Below are 16,245 nucleotides of genomic sequence, written 5' to 3'. Positions count from 1 at the left end.
CTATGCCAGCTGTCACTGGGCCAGAGGCGGGGTACATCCTGGAGTGGATGCTAGTCAATCACATATAGAGACAAACAACCAGGCACACTCCCACTTGCAACTACAGCCAATTTGGAGTCACACATGCACAGGGGGAGCATGCAAACTCTGTACAGAAAGGCCCTGACTGAGGTACGAACCAGGAGCGTTCTCACTCCCCTTTGCTGTGCATCTTTGTGCAGCCCCTAAAGTCATGCACAATTAAAGTCATTAGACATTACAAATTTTTTAGGAAAACTATTTACAACTTGGCTGCTGTTGTTGCTATAAGCATGGTGTCATGATGTATGTACATATTGCTGCAGCACTATTTTTTTTTTATGACTCATGTCCAACTCTTAAATTTCTTGTGCATGAAGAAACTCAGAATTGTCAAGAATCTTTGCTTCCAGTCTTGCTGGCAGCTGTTAGACTTTCTCATCCTCAGTTGGTCGAAAACGTTCGCTGTATTATGCAGTTTTTTAACTTGAGTGGAAAACAGTTAATGCAACTGCTTGCTAATTTTCTCGGACTGCGTTGAAAGAAACCTATAATCAGAACTTTACATATACAGTCATGGACAAAAGTATTGGCACCCCTGGAATTTTTCCAGAAAATAAACCATTTCTCCCAGAAATTGTTGCAATTACAAATGTTTTTGGTATACACGTGTTTATTTCCTTTATGTGCATTGGAACAACACAAAAAAGCAGAAGAAAAAAGCCAAAATTGACATAATTTTACACAAAACTCAAAAAATGAGCCCAACAAAATTGTTGGCACCCTTTAACACTTTAGGTAAATCATTTCATGGGGCAGTAACAGGTTCTGGCAATCTAGAAATCCCACCTGAAGCCAGTTAAAATGTCTCAAAGTTGACTCAACCTTTGTGTTGTGTGCCTGTGTGTGTCACACCAGGCATGGAGAAGAGAAAGAAGAGCCCAGAACTGTCTGAGGACTTAAGAAGCAAAATTGTGGAAAAATATGAACAATCTCAAGGTTACAAGACCATCTCCAGAGATCTGGAAATTCCTTTGTCCACTGTAATATAATCAAGAAGTTTATAATCCATGGAACTGTGGCTAATCTCCCTGGACGTGGACAGAAGAGAAAAACTGACAAAAGAATGCAACACAGGATAGCTGGAATGGTGGATAAACATCTTCAGTCAACTTCCACACAAATTCAGGCTGTCCTGCAGACTCAGGGTGCAAAAGTTTCAGCTCGGACCGTACGTCATCATCTGAATGAGATGAAGCACTATGGCAGGAGACCGAAGAGAACCCCACTGCTGACAAAGAGACATAAAAATGCCAGACTGGAGTTTGCAAAAATGTACCTGAGTAAGCCTCAATCCGTCTGGGAGAACATTTTGTGGACAGATGAGACTAAGGTAGAGCTTTTTGGAAAAGCAGGTTATTCCACTGTTTACAGAAAACAGAATGAGGCCTACAAAGAAAAGAACACAGTACCTACAGTCAAAACTGGTGGAGGTTCAAAGATGTTTTGGGCTTGTTTTGCTGCCTCTGGCACTGGGCGCCTTGACTGTGTGCAAGGAATCATGAAATCTGGAGACTATCAAAAGATTTTGGGCCGCAATGTAGGGCCTAGTGTCAGAGAGCTGGGTCTGCGTCAGAGGTCATGGGTGTTCCAGCAGGACAATGACTCCAAACATACCTCAAAAAGCACCAAGAAATGGTTGGAGACAAAGAGCTGGAGAGTTTTGGAGTGGCCAGCAATGAGTCCGGATCTAAATCCCATTAAACACCTATGGAGAGATCTCAAAATTGCTGTTGCAAGAGGCACCCTTCAAATCTGAGAGACCTGGAGCAGTTTGTAAAAGAAGAGTGGTCCAAAATTCCAGTTGAGAGGTGTAAGAAGCTTGTTGATGGTTATAGGAAGTGATTGTTTTCAGTTATTTTTTCCCAAGAGTGTGCAACCAAATATTAAGTTGAGGGTGCCAACAATTTTGTCCGGCCCATTTTTTGAGTTTTGTGTAAAATTATGCCAATTTTGGCTTTTTTCTTCCGTTTTTTTTTTTTTTTTTTTGGTTTTGTTCCAATGCACATAGACGAAATAAACGTGTATACCAAAAACATTTGTAACTGGAACAATTTCTGGAAGAAATGGTTTATTTTCTGGAAAAATTCCAGGGGCGCCAATACTTTCTTCCATGGCTGAAGGCCCTTTATTTACTGTGCTTTATTTCACTTCCCATTTTCAGCTGTTTCATAGCCATGTTAATTAGCATGGACTGTCACTGTTAACAGCAGTGAAATAATGAAGCGCTCAAAGAAGAGGAACTCCAATAATTTAAAAACAGATGATTAATAAACTCACATCTCATGTAGATTTTCTATAAAGCTAGTAAATTACAACATTCATAGCAACATACAATGTACAGTAGAATAGATAAAAGAATGCGTGTCTTTTTGGTCACTGTTGTGAGTTTTGTCCTTTTATTAGTAAGCATAAATGAGGATATCAGGCTGCATTTTTGGATTTAAAAATTATAAAGACAGAGGCAAGCTGGACCAAAGAAAAGCCAAATGCAGTATTGCCACATGGAAGTAAAATGGTCATGTAAATACTACGAGTTTGAGATCAACTTTTAAGGCAAACCCTGATATGACTAAAATATCCCTTTATGAAATGATATCAAATCAGATTGGATCAAATAGTGAATTGAATCAAATCAATGAAGGCAATCAGTGGCCCTAGAGTGAACACATACATATAGGACTGCCTTACAGGTAGATGTACTGCATAAAGCTGGTTATACCTATGGCCTCCACCTTGTTATCTTTATTTTACCCTGCTCTTCAGGTTATTAAGGGTCACTTCATCCCTGCACAAGGGTGCTTCCCTTGCCCCTCCTTCAGTCTCTCTTTCTCCCTACTCATCATTGTTTTCTTTGTCTCAGTGAATCAGTTTTCACAGCACATGCACGAGGAAGCTTATTTATAACGTCGTATTGAAACAATCAGGATGAATGTGCCTCTGAACGGCACTTCAGGATTTGAAACAGTGAGAAGTGTGTTTATACTGAACAGGATAGATGGATGAACAAAACAAACAGAGGAATACAAAGCTTGTGAGTGTTACTTTGTCTCACTAGAGACACACAGGCAGGGGGGAGAAGAGCTCGAAGCAGGTTGTCTCATTGATCAATTCTTGGGATGATAGATGGACAAAAATAGCCTCAAAAGTTCAGGAAAATGTACAGAAAGGTTCCAAAGCTAATGTGGGTATGGGCAATTAGTGGCATATGACTAAGGGTGTTATTTATTTGCATTACATTTTTGATGTGTTATCATTTGGGCTAGTATGTGGTTTTATGATTGTGTTTTGCAGTGCTGTCTAACACACATGGCACATGACCTAAACCAGGTCCAGTTTCCCCCTATGGACCAAGATTTGGATCTGGAACATGTGCTCTGCATCCTGCTCTGTCTGGATTGTCTCGATATGCTGCACGTCATCAGCAAGGCTTATCCACGTGCAGCTTCCTCTTCCATGAAACTAAGTAGTGCACGCTAAAAACAAGCTTACTGTAGTGATGCACCGATGAGAAAATCAGGGGTGGTGCCAATACTGGGACCAAAAAGATTTTTATTGGTAAGCAGTATAATTCTGACCATTTAGAGGGGATAAATTCAAACATAGACATCCACTATAAAACTTTTTTTTAACCCTCTGAGACTCTGGGCTATTATTTGTCTCATCTGAACTTTTTGCCTTATTAAGCTTATAAAACATCAACGGTGTGGTGCACAGTCAAGCTGTAAACACCCTTCTCTTCTGGACGTCCTGGACTTTGAGAATATGTGTGCTGCAGAAATGTCACTGGAACTTAAAAAGTTATGGGACTATAAAGACAAAAGGAGACAAGAATGGCCGCCTGAGGCGGCAGACCCATGCCTAAGCAGAGCCACCGAGGAACTTAAGCTTCCACTGATTACTACTGTGCTCAAAATGTCAAAGTCCAAGAAACGGGTGCGCGGATCATCACCAAAATCTATTCAATTCTTCCCTGTCACCATCCCAATATTCCCTGAAAGTTTGGTGAAGATCCAACTTTCCGTTCTCGAGTTATCTTGTACACATACAAACAAAGAAACAAACAAAGATACGGAACCCTTTACATAACCCCTGCCGATTTCATCGGCGTGGGTAAAAAGAAAACTAAGTGGAAATTAAAACTCAAAGATTTTTTTATGTATTAAACACAATAAATGTAATGATTTTTCTACAAACTTGTTCTCCCCTCTCTCTGGGACCAAGAGGTGTAAAAAAATCATTCTGTTGCAAAAAGTCTTTAAAATATTTACATATTTACAAGAATATGTCCTTGCGCTTTTGGAATTAGCTTCTTTTAAGTCACTGTTCAATCAGTTCTTGTCTGCAGAGACATTGAGGGACACGTCACAGCCTCTCTGTGTCTCGTTCTCTCCATTTTCAGTCATTCAGCCTCTTTCCTTCAGTTCCTAAGTGGTTGCACATGCACTGTTCCACAAAGCGTGATTTGACAGCAGAACAGCCTGTCACTGGCAAAGGCGTGTCCTTTTCAGGCTTCCATACAAAGACATTTCCTCACAAACTGAATGATCAACAGCAGACTGATACAGTGTTTCCAACATTTTCTCCATACTCTGAAGGGGTTAATCTCCTTTTTTTAATCCCACTGGGATGCTGTAAGCATAAATCTGGTTCATCATGCCAGTGTGAACACATTCTGGATTCAGAATCGATATTTGTTGAATATTTTTGATAAACTAATGCATTTTTTTTATTGTTATTTCTTTTTCATTACATTTTTCTGAAGGAAGAAAAGTGTCCAAAAAACAGTTAAAATTATGAATCCTGTTTGGTTTGAAAAGAAAACTGAGTTTTTATTTTAAGGCCATACTGCTCAGCGCTTCTCTGGAAGGAATTTTCCAAAAAGTTTATTTTCACTGACCTAAAATGCTGTTTTCTTGTGCACAAAAGGCCAAAAATAACTGTGAATGTGGACAAGGCCTTCAAGAGTAGAGTTTGTGGGACATCCCAGTGACACGTAGACGTGTCCATGGGACAGAGCAATGTGCCTCCAACCTATCGTCCAAATATGCTAATTTCTGCCAACAGTGCACAAAGATGGCCACCGCTTAAATGACAGACTTAGGGCTTCATTGTGGCAGTCCTCAGACCTGTGGATGAAGTCATAGAGTATCAGTACTGAAAGAGCCAAAGAGCAGGATTCTGTGTGGAAACAATTCCGTAGAAAATATCAAAACATTGTGTTTTTTTCTTCGATTTTAATCTTAAAACTGCAGAGAAAATCCAACCGTACACCGGGGTCCTTGGAGAAAAGTACACAGAGAGAGAGAGACAGCGTGATTGATGTCACTCTCTCTACAGGAAATGAGTCAGGCGGGCGTTTGTTTCGGTTTTCTGTCAATGACATCAGCGCTGTTTCACTGCCAGTGTGTGAGTGTGTGTTCAGCCTCTGAATGAAGCTGATAACTATTACAGGACTTAAACACATGTATCTTTATCTCTCTACCACAGATTAGGTTCTTGTCATTATTAGCCTTCTGTTTGGTGTTAAACCTCAGCCGTGGTGGAAGAGTGCTACTGCCTTTAACTCTGACAAACAAACCTCAATACAGGGTTTAATTCTTTTACTCCTGCCTATTAAATATTTCATGAGACCCATATACTGTCTATGGGAAAAGAACACCTATGCATCTCATTTAATTTACCTTCAATCAGTCTTTACTGTCATAGCACCAAGTCATGACCAAAGTTATCTCCTGACACTTTACAAAGAGGGAGATCCAGAGCAGACGCTCTGTTATACTATTAATAAAAATAGACTCAGCATTAATCCACCATGAGCTCAGCACATAGCAATGAAAGGTTCCCATTAAAAGCAGAAACCTTGAGCAGAACCAGACTTATGTTGAACAGCTATCTGCTGAAGCTGCGCTGAGGTTGAAAAGAGATGGTGGGAAATGCAGAAAGAGAGATGAGAGTGATGGAGAAATTTCTTCAAAGCCTTTAAAAAGCCAGACCTGAGACGATTTTTCACCCTAGCCTTTCTTTCTCTGGACTCCATGAAGGACACTTCACTGCCCTTTCCTCCTCCCCCTTCTGATGCTGTTAATTCAATATACAGATGCATCTCAAACAATTAGAAAACCATGAGAAAGATTTAATTTAAAAAAGTTAAACTTCCATATATTTTAGATTCATCTCATAAATAGGAAATATTTCAAGGACTTTATGTTTAAATGTTGATGATTACAGCTTACAGCTCACATAGAGCTAAAATCCACTATCTCAATATACTAGAATATCTCAAAACATCAGTCCAATAAAAGGATTTATGATCCAAAAATGTCACCCATCTGGAAAACTGTGCTTATTTCTGCATTCAGCCTATTTGAGCGCAGAAATAACCACTGGGGTATTATGAAGCCCAGGTTGCTCTGATAGCAGACTTCAGCTTGTCTGTGTTGTTGAGTCTGGTGTCTCTCATCTTCTTGAATTTTACTCAAAGATTCTCCACGGGATTCAGGTCAGACCAGTTGGCTGGTCAATCAAAACCAGTAATATCACAGTCAGTAAACCAGTTTCTGGTAGGTTTGGCTTCACTGTGGGCAGGTGCCAAGTCCTGTTGGAAACAAAAATCATTGATTTACAAATGAATTTAAAGTTTAGTTTCATCTGCAAACAGGACTTTGGACCACTGAGACCACAACGGTCTAGTTCTTTTACTCCTATAAGCCCAGGTGACACACTTATAACATTGTCTGTGGTTCAGGAGAGGCTCCTCACCAGACACACAACTCTTTATCCCATTACCTAGACATAACTGTGATTGGTGACTCTTGGTCCACTGACTCCAGCCTCAGTCCACTCCTAGTAAAGCTCCCTTAAGTTCTTCAATCTGGTTTGTGTGACAGTCCTCTGAAGGCTGAGCTCATCCCTGTTGTGCTCCTTTTCTTACCACACTTTTCCCTCCCAGTTAACTTTCAGTGAAAATGCTTTTATACACCCTCTGAGGAAAGCCTGCCCTTTCAGCAGTGACCTTCCAGGGCTTACCCTCATAGAAGGTGTAAGTTACCGTCTTCTACAGAAATGTCGAGTCAGCAGTCTTCCCAATGATTGTGGTTATGTCTGCTCAACCAGAGTGGGAGAAATAACTGGCAAGAAAAAATGGCTTTGGATCTTTTAGAAAAATATAGCTTGCCTTTTAGTCACAAATATCAACTATCTGAACATGTAACCAACCATTTCTTTAAAATAAACACTTTCTTGAGAGGAAAAAACTAAATAAAGTTGCCTGAGATGGACCAACACACATTTTAAATTGTTGCATATGTGTGTTATTAGATTCAGTTTTGAAGAATGCAAAAAATTAAGTTTAATTTTGGGGAGTTACAACAAGCAAATGGCACCCAATCGGACTTTTCCAAAATATTCTAATGTTTTGAGAGAGCGGATTTTTTATTATCATGAGCTACAAGCCATCATTATTAAGATTAATACTAGAAAAAGTCATGAAATATTTCACTCGGCATAAGATGAATCTAGAATATTTGGAAGTTTGACTTTTTGAAGTAAATCTTAACAAAAACTGAACTTTTTCATGATACTCTAATTTTTTGAGGTGCACCAGTATCTACTCTAAAGCTGGGCTGCTCAATTATGGCAAAAAAAGATTATTTTGTTTGATACTGAGATCACAAGTATTAAACACAATTAATCACTGATTTGACATTTACACTTGAATTTTAAATGATCAAATAAATCAGTAAGCAGCCTCTAAGGCAGCCTCAGCTGTGTAACGGATGCAGTTATTTTGCATTGATACAGGTTTGTTCACATTAGTAATTTCAATATTTTCTAAAAGCAGAAGTTGCAATATGTCTTTAATCTAAAATGTGTGTCAAAATGCCAGTTTAAAATAAATTTCTCAGCATCTCTTCCTCTTTGTTATGAGTGAAATCATGCTAATGCACTACTTTATTTATAAAACAGCTTAGCTACACTCAAAATCTATTCTATTAAAGAAAAGACATCAATACTCCATCAAGCGACAAAAAAATGTTCCAACTTTCCAACTTTGAAAACTGCAAAAATCTAATTCAACAACATAAGACTTCTATTTGTTCTCTATTTTTCAAATACAGTCTAGGAGAGATGCTGGGCAAAAATGTTTTTCAAAATAAAGCCTTACTATGACAAACTAAATCACTGATCTGGAAAACAACAGACCCCTAAACATCACAGTCTTAGATCTAACATTATCTCCACAAACACACAAACCGAAACACAACACACCCTTATCATCACGGCCTCCTGCCACCAAACCACACTCACACACCAGCAACTATTTCAAACCCAGCTGTCAACATGTGTGCGTGGGAACTGATCCATCCGATTCACAGCAGCGCTGTGACGATCCGTCGTCACGTTTCATCAGAAAGGAACCCGACTTTTAACTGAATTTCCAGAAAATCCTCCAAACAAAACGTGACCGGAGCGGTTAAAACTACTGCAGGGGAAGATGAGGTCATTAGAGGAGTCACAGTGGAAGCTCAAATGATGGAAAAACACGTGGAAAACATGAAAAAAACATGACAGTAGTGTTAGTTTTATGTACTAATGTGAGCAGGGTTATAGTGTCCTCATTGTTCAGCTCAGATAAGATGGTTTTTATACTTAACACTTCACGTCTTTATTTCTTATACCTCACACTACAGGAATTTCTCTGCAGATATGAGGCTCATTAGGTTCTCAGAGTCTCTAATCAGAGTATGAGGGTTATATTTAAACTGCTGGATGATAAAAGCCGAGGTCTTGAGTGTATTTTTGACCTGCAGCTTCACTTTTTTTATTTTCCAATCTCAGTACTCTGCCAAGTACTCAAAATGAATCCCATTCGATTCAGATCTTAACTCCAAATCATTACCCATCATGCATTTTTCATAAGTAAAGATTTCCAGAATTAAACAATGGACCATTTTCCAATTTTTACCCTGGCATAATTCCCAAATCTATCTGTGATTTTCTAATTGATCTTATTGGTTGATGTGTTTCTCTCTTATTTGCCCTGATTGGTGAAACCATCAGCTTTTCTTTTGTTCTTGGAGAGATTTATCGTGTTTTAATCGGTTTCAAATAGGATTGCTTTCCTCTGATGTGTTGTTTCATGCTAAATCTGTTTTGTAATTTGTGCATCCTAATTTGGCTGTCATAATCTGACTGGCTGCAAATAAATCGATCAAAAACAACTTGAACCAGACCCTGAATCTGGTCTGATGGTAGCTAATAGGTTATTAAACATGTTCTTTAATATCAAATGTTGTCCCATCTCTCTGGATTTCAGTACTGACTGTTTTTATTAGTCCCTATTTAATCATTAAATAATGCATTGGAAGAAGTTGTCAGAATCTATATGTATATCAAACAAATGACCTGGAATTTAAAAAAAATTTGTCAGTGCAAATACTGATATTTAAAAAAAACTATTCAGTTGATGGCTGATACTTCTTCATGCACAATATTCTCACAATGCCAAGATTTTTTCTCATATTTGACCAATTTATCAGTGGAGCATTGGCCAATGGTAGCCTTGTTAACACTAATTGGCCCCTCAGCAATAAATGAAAGACCCACCGATGACAGCTGCTGATGTTTTCAAATGTGGAAAACAGACAAATCTGAAGTGCAAGCTGCTGTAAGAGAAAAAGCTCAAACATGACAAAAGCAATGACAGACAGGTTTTTGACAAGTGTTTGCTGCATGCACCCTACAGCTGTCTGTCCAGAATAGCTGAGTTTGCATCATGCATAGTCTCTGGTATGGTTGAAGTTAGCCGAGAAATAACTGGACACTTTAAACAGTCTCTTGTTGTCTACTTGCACCAGCAGGCTGTGCAGATAGAGTCGGGAATGCAGCCATAAAGACGGCAGCAGGACGTCTCAACCCAGTGGAACAATTCGTTTCAAACATCAAGAAAAACCTCTTGCAACAAAAACACACTTGAACCATATCACACGGACTACTGCTGGCGTGATCCTCTTGGCAAGAGCCCCAAAACATCTTTTAATCCATGGAGGTTTATATTGGTCTCAGACGTCCCCAAAACATGCCTGTGAAGTTTGTTTCTGAAAAAACACTCCAGTATCGGATATTTGCATGTCTAAAAAGCCCTCTGTTTCAGCCGAGCTCAGAACGATGTGTCTGTAGTTTAAAATGTTACTGAGCTGTCTGACTCCACCCCAGACCACGCCCCCCCTAAGGAAATGGATGTGGCTCTCCTGACCTTCCCCTCAGCTGCCAGCTGAGAGGAAGATCAGGAGAGGAGGGCGGAGGTTTTTTCCAAACGGGGAGGGCCAAATGAACATGGGGGCATTGCTAACTCCCCACATGACATCATAAGGGGAAAACCTGAGAACGGCTTGTTTCAGCACACATTTTCTGAAAGGTGGAAAAGAGAGGGTGGGAGGAAATATATTTGTCTGGTATTATGGACAGGCTAGGTGCACATATCTTTGTTGGAAAAGCCTAAAGAAGTGATAATGGGTTTTTGCATAATATGCACCTTTTAAGCAAAGCGCACAAAGGCAGCTTTACCAGCTTTACCTGCAACTGATTGCCGTGCATGTGGCACACCACCACTGTATCTCAAATCCTGGATGAGAAGAGAAACAGACTGAGCTGCAGAGAGGCTAGTCCTTGTTGAGAAAGCATGTATCTAACCAAAAAGTAGACTGTGAGGTAGGGCTGGGCAATATAACTGCAATTTACTGAAAGGCAGACTTTGATGTAGAGCTGGGTGTTATACCAGCATCTTACTAAGGAGTAGGGCTGCACCTGTAGTTTTAAGTTTCATTTCTCAGGAAGGAAACAAAACTTAAAACTACAGGAGCAGGTACAAGATGTATACAGAGGCTTTTCAACTCATATTTCTGTGCCCTTATGCTCAGACATGAGTTCAGAACGCCTTCAAAGGGTAATAGGGGAAGGAAGGGGGTTGTAACACAGACACAAGCATTTAAATGTTTTGTCACTTTTAAATTTGTAATATCACAGCATTGAAGTGTTGCCATAAAAGGCAAGAAAAATACTGTTATATGAATTTCAGGAATGACCAGGCCTAGCCAACACCAATGTTAAACTGATGCATCCCTCTGGAATATAACTGTATAACATGATAACATTTGAGTGTTGCAGCTTGAGCATGAAGTTCTACAAACATGGCTGCCATGAGAATATGGCCAACTGATTTTACTTCCCTTCATTCAGTCATTCATGTACTTTGTTGCTTTTCTTGTTGTACTGAATTCATTCTAAACTTTAACTCCAATACTGAGGAACAAACTGAACATTTACCTCTTTGAACAGTTCCACTCCTACTGCATATGTTTATCATGGATTAATAATGATAACTCAGGCAAAATATGCATATTTTGTGCAAAATGGATGCATGACATTCATGTTGTTTGTGGTTTTTCATTGGTTCATCCTTCATTATCGCTGAGTGCTACTCTGTGTGGATTGTTTCTTTTACAGCTCTCTTTCATCATTTAGGTGGCAGCTGTATGTGTGCAGCAGATGGAGGCCAAGACAAATTTCCCCAAGGGGATAATAAAGTGTTTTGTATCCTACCCTATTGTAAATATTATTTGTTTGATAGTAATTTGGGTAAAATCTCATCCATTACTAGGATTAGGGATATTGGTAAGATATTCGGCACATATTAGCTTAGAAAATAAATCATCAGCACTGGAAGATATGAAGAAAATTCTGCTAATATTTACAATTCATAAATAACCCTTAAACATCAGCCAGAATAGGTTAATATATTAGCTGTAAATATCAGCCTTAATCTGCCATTATCAGCTGTAAATATGTAACTACATTGGCTTTTATCAGTTGTATGTATCAGCTTTCATCGACCTTTAACACCTGTAAATATCAGCCTTAAACCTCTTTAACCAGCTGTATGTATCAGCCTTCATTGGCCTTTTAAAACTGTAAAAGATCTGCCCCATCAGCCTTTATCAGTTGTTATTATCAGCCTTCATCAGCCTAAATCAGCTGTTAAAATCAGCCCCCATCAGCCAGCTGTAAATAACAGCCTTCAACAGCCTTTATCAGCTGTTAATATCAGACTACATCAGCCTATATAAGCTGTAAATATTAGCCTTCATCTGCCTATAACAGCTATAAATATCAGGCATTATCAGATGTTAATATCAGACTACATCAGTCTATATAAACTGTAAATATCAGCCTTTATCAGATGTTAATATCAGACTACATCAGTCTATATAAACTGTAAATATCAGCCTTTATCAGATGTTAATATCAGACTACATCAGTCTATATAAACTGTAAATATCAGCCTTTATCAGATGTTAATATCAGACTACATCAGTCTATATAAACTGTAAATATCAGCCATTATCAGATGTTAATATCTGACTACATCAGTCTATATAAACTGTAAATATCAGCCATTATCAGATGTTAATATCAGACTACATCAGTCTATATAAACTGTAAATATCAGCCTTTATCGGATGTTAATATCAGACTACACCAGCTTTAATCAGCTGTAAATATTAGCCAAAATAGGGCTATATCAGCAGTAAATATCAGACTACATGTTCATACCTGCGAATATCAATGCCATGCTAAAAATATTGTGCATCCCTAACAATGAAGATTGATATTTACAGCTGATATAGTTTGACTATATCAGCAATGGAGTTTCAGTGTGGCCCAACTGAACTACATCAGCTTAAGTTTTTTCTTTATTTATCATCATTCATCACACTTTAAAGTGTATTCTAAGGACTGAAGGTTGAAGTTTGTTCATCTTCAGACTTTAAATTATGTCTTCAAAAGGACTTAAGTTGTAGAACTAGCGTACATCTAAATCTATCCATATCAGAACATGCAAAAATTAGTAATGCACATAACAGCATATTATATATCTGTAAAAATCTTATATGGTGCATCTCTATTCATCAGCCTTTATCAAGAGTACATTTCAGTCTACATCAGCCTATACTGGCTTTAAACATTGACCTCATGTATGTTAAAGTTCAGGGAGTTTTAGTTAGGTGTCAGTCATCTTCAAACTTTAAACTGTGCTTTATTGACTTAAATGTTAGAGTGAACTACCTTATCTGAATGATTATTAATATTGGTTGAAATTAGTTTAGAACAATCAGCTTATTGGATGTCTGCAAATAAAACAGTATAATTTGTTAATACATGCTATTAGAAGAGTCTGACTTTGTTGTGTCTCATTGAATCTGATTTACAGGTGGGGAGTCAGAAGTCACTAAATCAGGGGTGTCAAACTCAAGGCCCAGGGGCCAAATCTGGCTCACTGTACAGTAATATCTGGCCACAAGATAATGGCATATTTCTATAATAACTGGCTGTCCAGTATGAGGTCTGCAGATTTTCTCCAATAAATACCTTGATGGTTTGAAATATCCTTGTTAAAGTCCTTAAGATCTGAAAAAGCAAAGAGTGAAGAGAGATAAAAACAGGAATGTTGGAAAAGAAAATTTGTGTTTTCATTTTATGTTTCTCAAAGTTATGACTCAAACTTATGATTTTGACTTTTTATTCCAAACTTTGGCCTTTTCAAATCTTGATTTTTACTTTTTATATCATATATCAACCTTTAAGATTGACAGTTTTGAATTTTAAGTCCTATTTTGACCTTTATAATTCATTCTTTCAGTTTTTTTCTCTTATTTTTACCATTTCAACCCTTAACTTTGGCTATTATCCCATATTTTTACCCTTTAGACTCAAAATTTAAAATTTTAACTAATATTTTGACTTTTAAACACATGATTTCGAATTTTATTTCACAAACTCATGAATTCAGCTTAAAAACACAATTTTTCCATTTCAATTTTGTGTGTCGACCTTTTATCACGTTTTAAAATTATTTTCATGAGATTGAAACTTTTCGTTTTGACTTTTTTAACATTTCAAAATGATTTATTATCAGTGCTTTTTATCATTTGTTACAGGTGAAAATGAAGTTGACAGTTTATAGTTGAATGTGGTCCCTGTTAGGCTCTCAGGTTAGACCTAAATCCAGAATCTAGCCCCTGCTCTGATTGAGTTTGACACCCCCGCACTGAATCAACGAAGTTTGGGTGAATAGGACGTCGTTTTATGTTTCCTTGGTACCAAAACAGGTATTTATACCAATGATTTTTTATGGGTTTTATATCAACGTAAAAATTTTGTATCATAGCAACTCGACTGTCAACAAACATCAGCATTTAAAGTTCCAGTTTATCCTTTTGTTCTGTTTTGGCTTGTGCTGACATCTTTTATGCTGTATTTTTGTCATGCAGTGTGTGATTTGTGTGGTATGCACTGATGGAGGCGCCAAGAATCTGTCGTTTCTGTGTTTTATCATCCATCTGCTCATGGTGGAATCTGTGTGGATGTGATGAAGGCCGTGAGGCAGAGAAGATAGTTCACCTTAGATGAACTGCAGCGATCATGACGTAGATCTACCTGTTTTAAAAATATCAGGCTGAGAACAGAGGTCTGCAGATAGAAAGTGGAAGTTAAAACTTGTCAGAATTAAAAATGCTCAGTACAGGTACCCCAGAGAATATCTGACTATTGGTACTTTTCCTCCCACCTGTGCTGACTTTAAAGCCAACAGCATCAGGAGCAGCTGAGAGCCACAAGAACCTAACACTGGTATCCATCCTGTGGCATCACAGTGACGTCACGAGAACAGCTGGTAATCTGAAACATCCAACCCGCAGAACCAGACCAGGATCCAAACCAGCAGCCCACTGACACTTCCTGCGCACACTTTCACAATAAAACATCTGTTGGTCCCACTCACGCAGCTTCTCACACACACTAAAACTCTTACTGAGGTCATCAAACTCTGACGTCAGCTCCTCCTACTTCACCATCACCCTCAACATCATCATCAGGCTTTCCGTGCACGTGTCAACCTACCTGTGCCTGCTGGCGGCGCGAGCTCCGTGCGTGTTGGTGTGCGCGCCTGCGTAAAGGCTGTAGGAGTTCCTCTGCGGGAACGCGCTCTCGGCATGTCCGTAGGTCCAAAACGCGAGCAGCAGCAGGAGGAGGGAAGCCATCCCGCCGATCAATACACGATCAATACAAGGTATCGATACCTGATCAGAGTGTGATCAGCTCCTCAGGTGGCGGGAAAAACTCATCTCCATGGAGACAAAAAGTGAAAGTTTCCACCAAAGTCCGTCCTACCAGCCCATGATGCGATTCTGATCCAAACAGCCAGAGAGCAGAATCCACTCTCCTCTCTCCCTCACCGAGTCCCGCTCCAGGTTTTGGTCCCACTCCAGGTCCAGGTCACGCTCCGAGTCCACCTAGTGCTGACTTTCGATCAGGTTTGGTCGGTTTTCAACCAGGTTTGAACCGTTCAGAGTCCGTCCATCAGAACTTTTTCCTTGAGAAACAAAGAGCAGGAGAAGAAAACGTTGCGACAGACTGAACCGAGACCAGCTGCTCCTCCTCTACATCACCGCCCCCCCGAACTGACCCCGCCCCTCCCGGAGGAGAAACCAGACACGTGCAGCCTCCGCAGCCTCACCTGGAAACCAGCAGAGCTGAAAATCCAGACCAGTACCAACATCACCAGACCAGAAGCAACTCCTTAAAGACCAGGGGCGGTTTTAGGGGTTTTGAGGGCCCAGGCAAAAAGCATGAAAGGCCCTTGTTCATTTTACTTGAAGCAAACAGCTTGTGAAGTGAAATATTTTAAGCATTTTTTCCCAAATATGGTCATAACGCCTTAGAACTAAAGAGCTAATCCTGGACAGACTCAGATATGAGCAAGCAGGTGCATTTTAATCATTTCAATCAAAATTTAACCCAAGATGCCCACATCTGTGGGGATAAAATGTCTCCAAACAAAGTGTAACTTATATAAATAAACTATATAGGCTATGCACACTGCAGATGTCCTGCAGCTCTTCTACAACAAGTACTTATTTTATTATGATAATGATAATAATAACGGTATAATAATAATACTTTTACTACTACTACTACTACTAATAATAATAATAATAAAAAAAAAAATAATAATAATAATAATAATAATCCTGCTCAGGGCCTTTCTGTGCAGAGTTTGCATGTTGTCTGATGCATGTCTCCTACCCCAGCTTCCTCCCACCACCA

General features: G+C 39.0%; 1 protein-coding gene across 1 annotated transcript in view; it reads right to left on the bottom strand.

Moving 5' to 3' along the window:
- The window catches only part of LOC121528932 (EMILIN-1-like), a 56,666-nt gene extending 41,105 nt beyond the window's left edge, over window positions 1–15,561 (bottom strand). Inside the window, exon 1 of the mRNA XM_041816630.1 lies at window positions 15,040–15,561. Coding sequence (XP_041672564.1) covers window positions 15,040–15,179 — 140 coding nt within the window. The 5' untranslated portion in view covers window positions 15,180–15,561. The remainder of the gene's footprint in view (window positions 1–15,039) is intronic.
- Between the last annotated feature and the right edge of the window lie 684 nt (window positions 15,562–16,245).

The sequence above is a fragment of the Cheilinus undulatus genome, linkage group 1 (genome assembly GCF_018320785.1).
Source record: "Cheilinus undulatus linkage group 1, ASM1832078v1, whole genome shotgun sequence".
NCBI lineage: Eukaryota > Metazoa > Chordata > Actinopteri > Labriformes > Labridae > Cheilinus > Cheilinus undulatus.
Note: the sequence above shows the minus strand (reverse complement) of the source record. Positions and strands in the feature narration are given on the sequence as shown.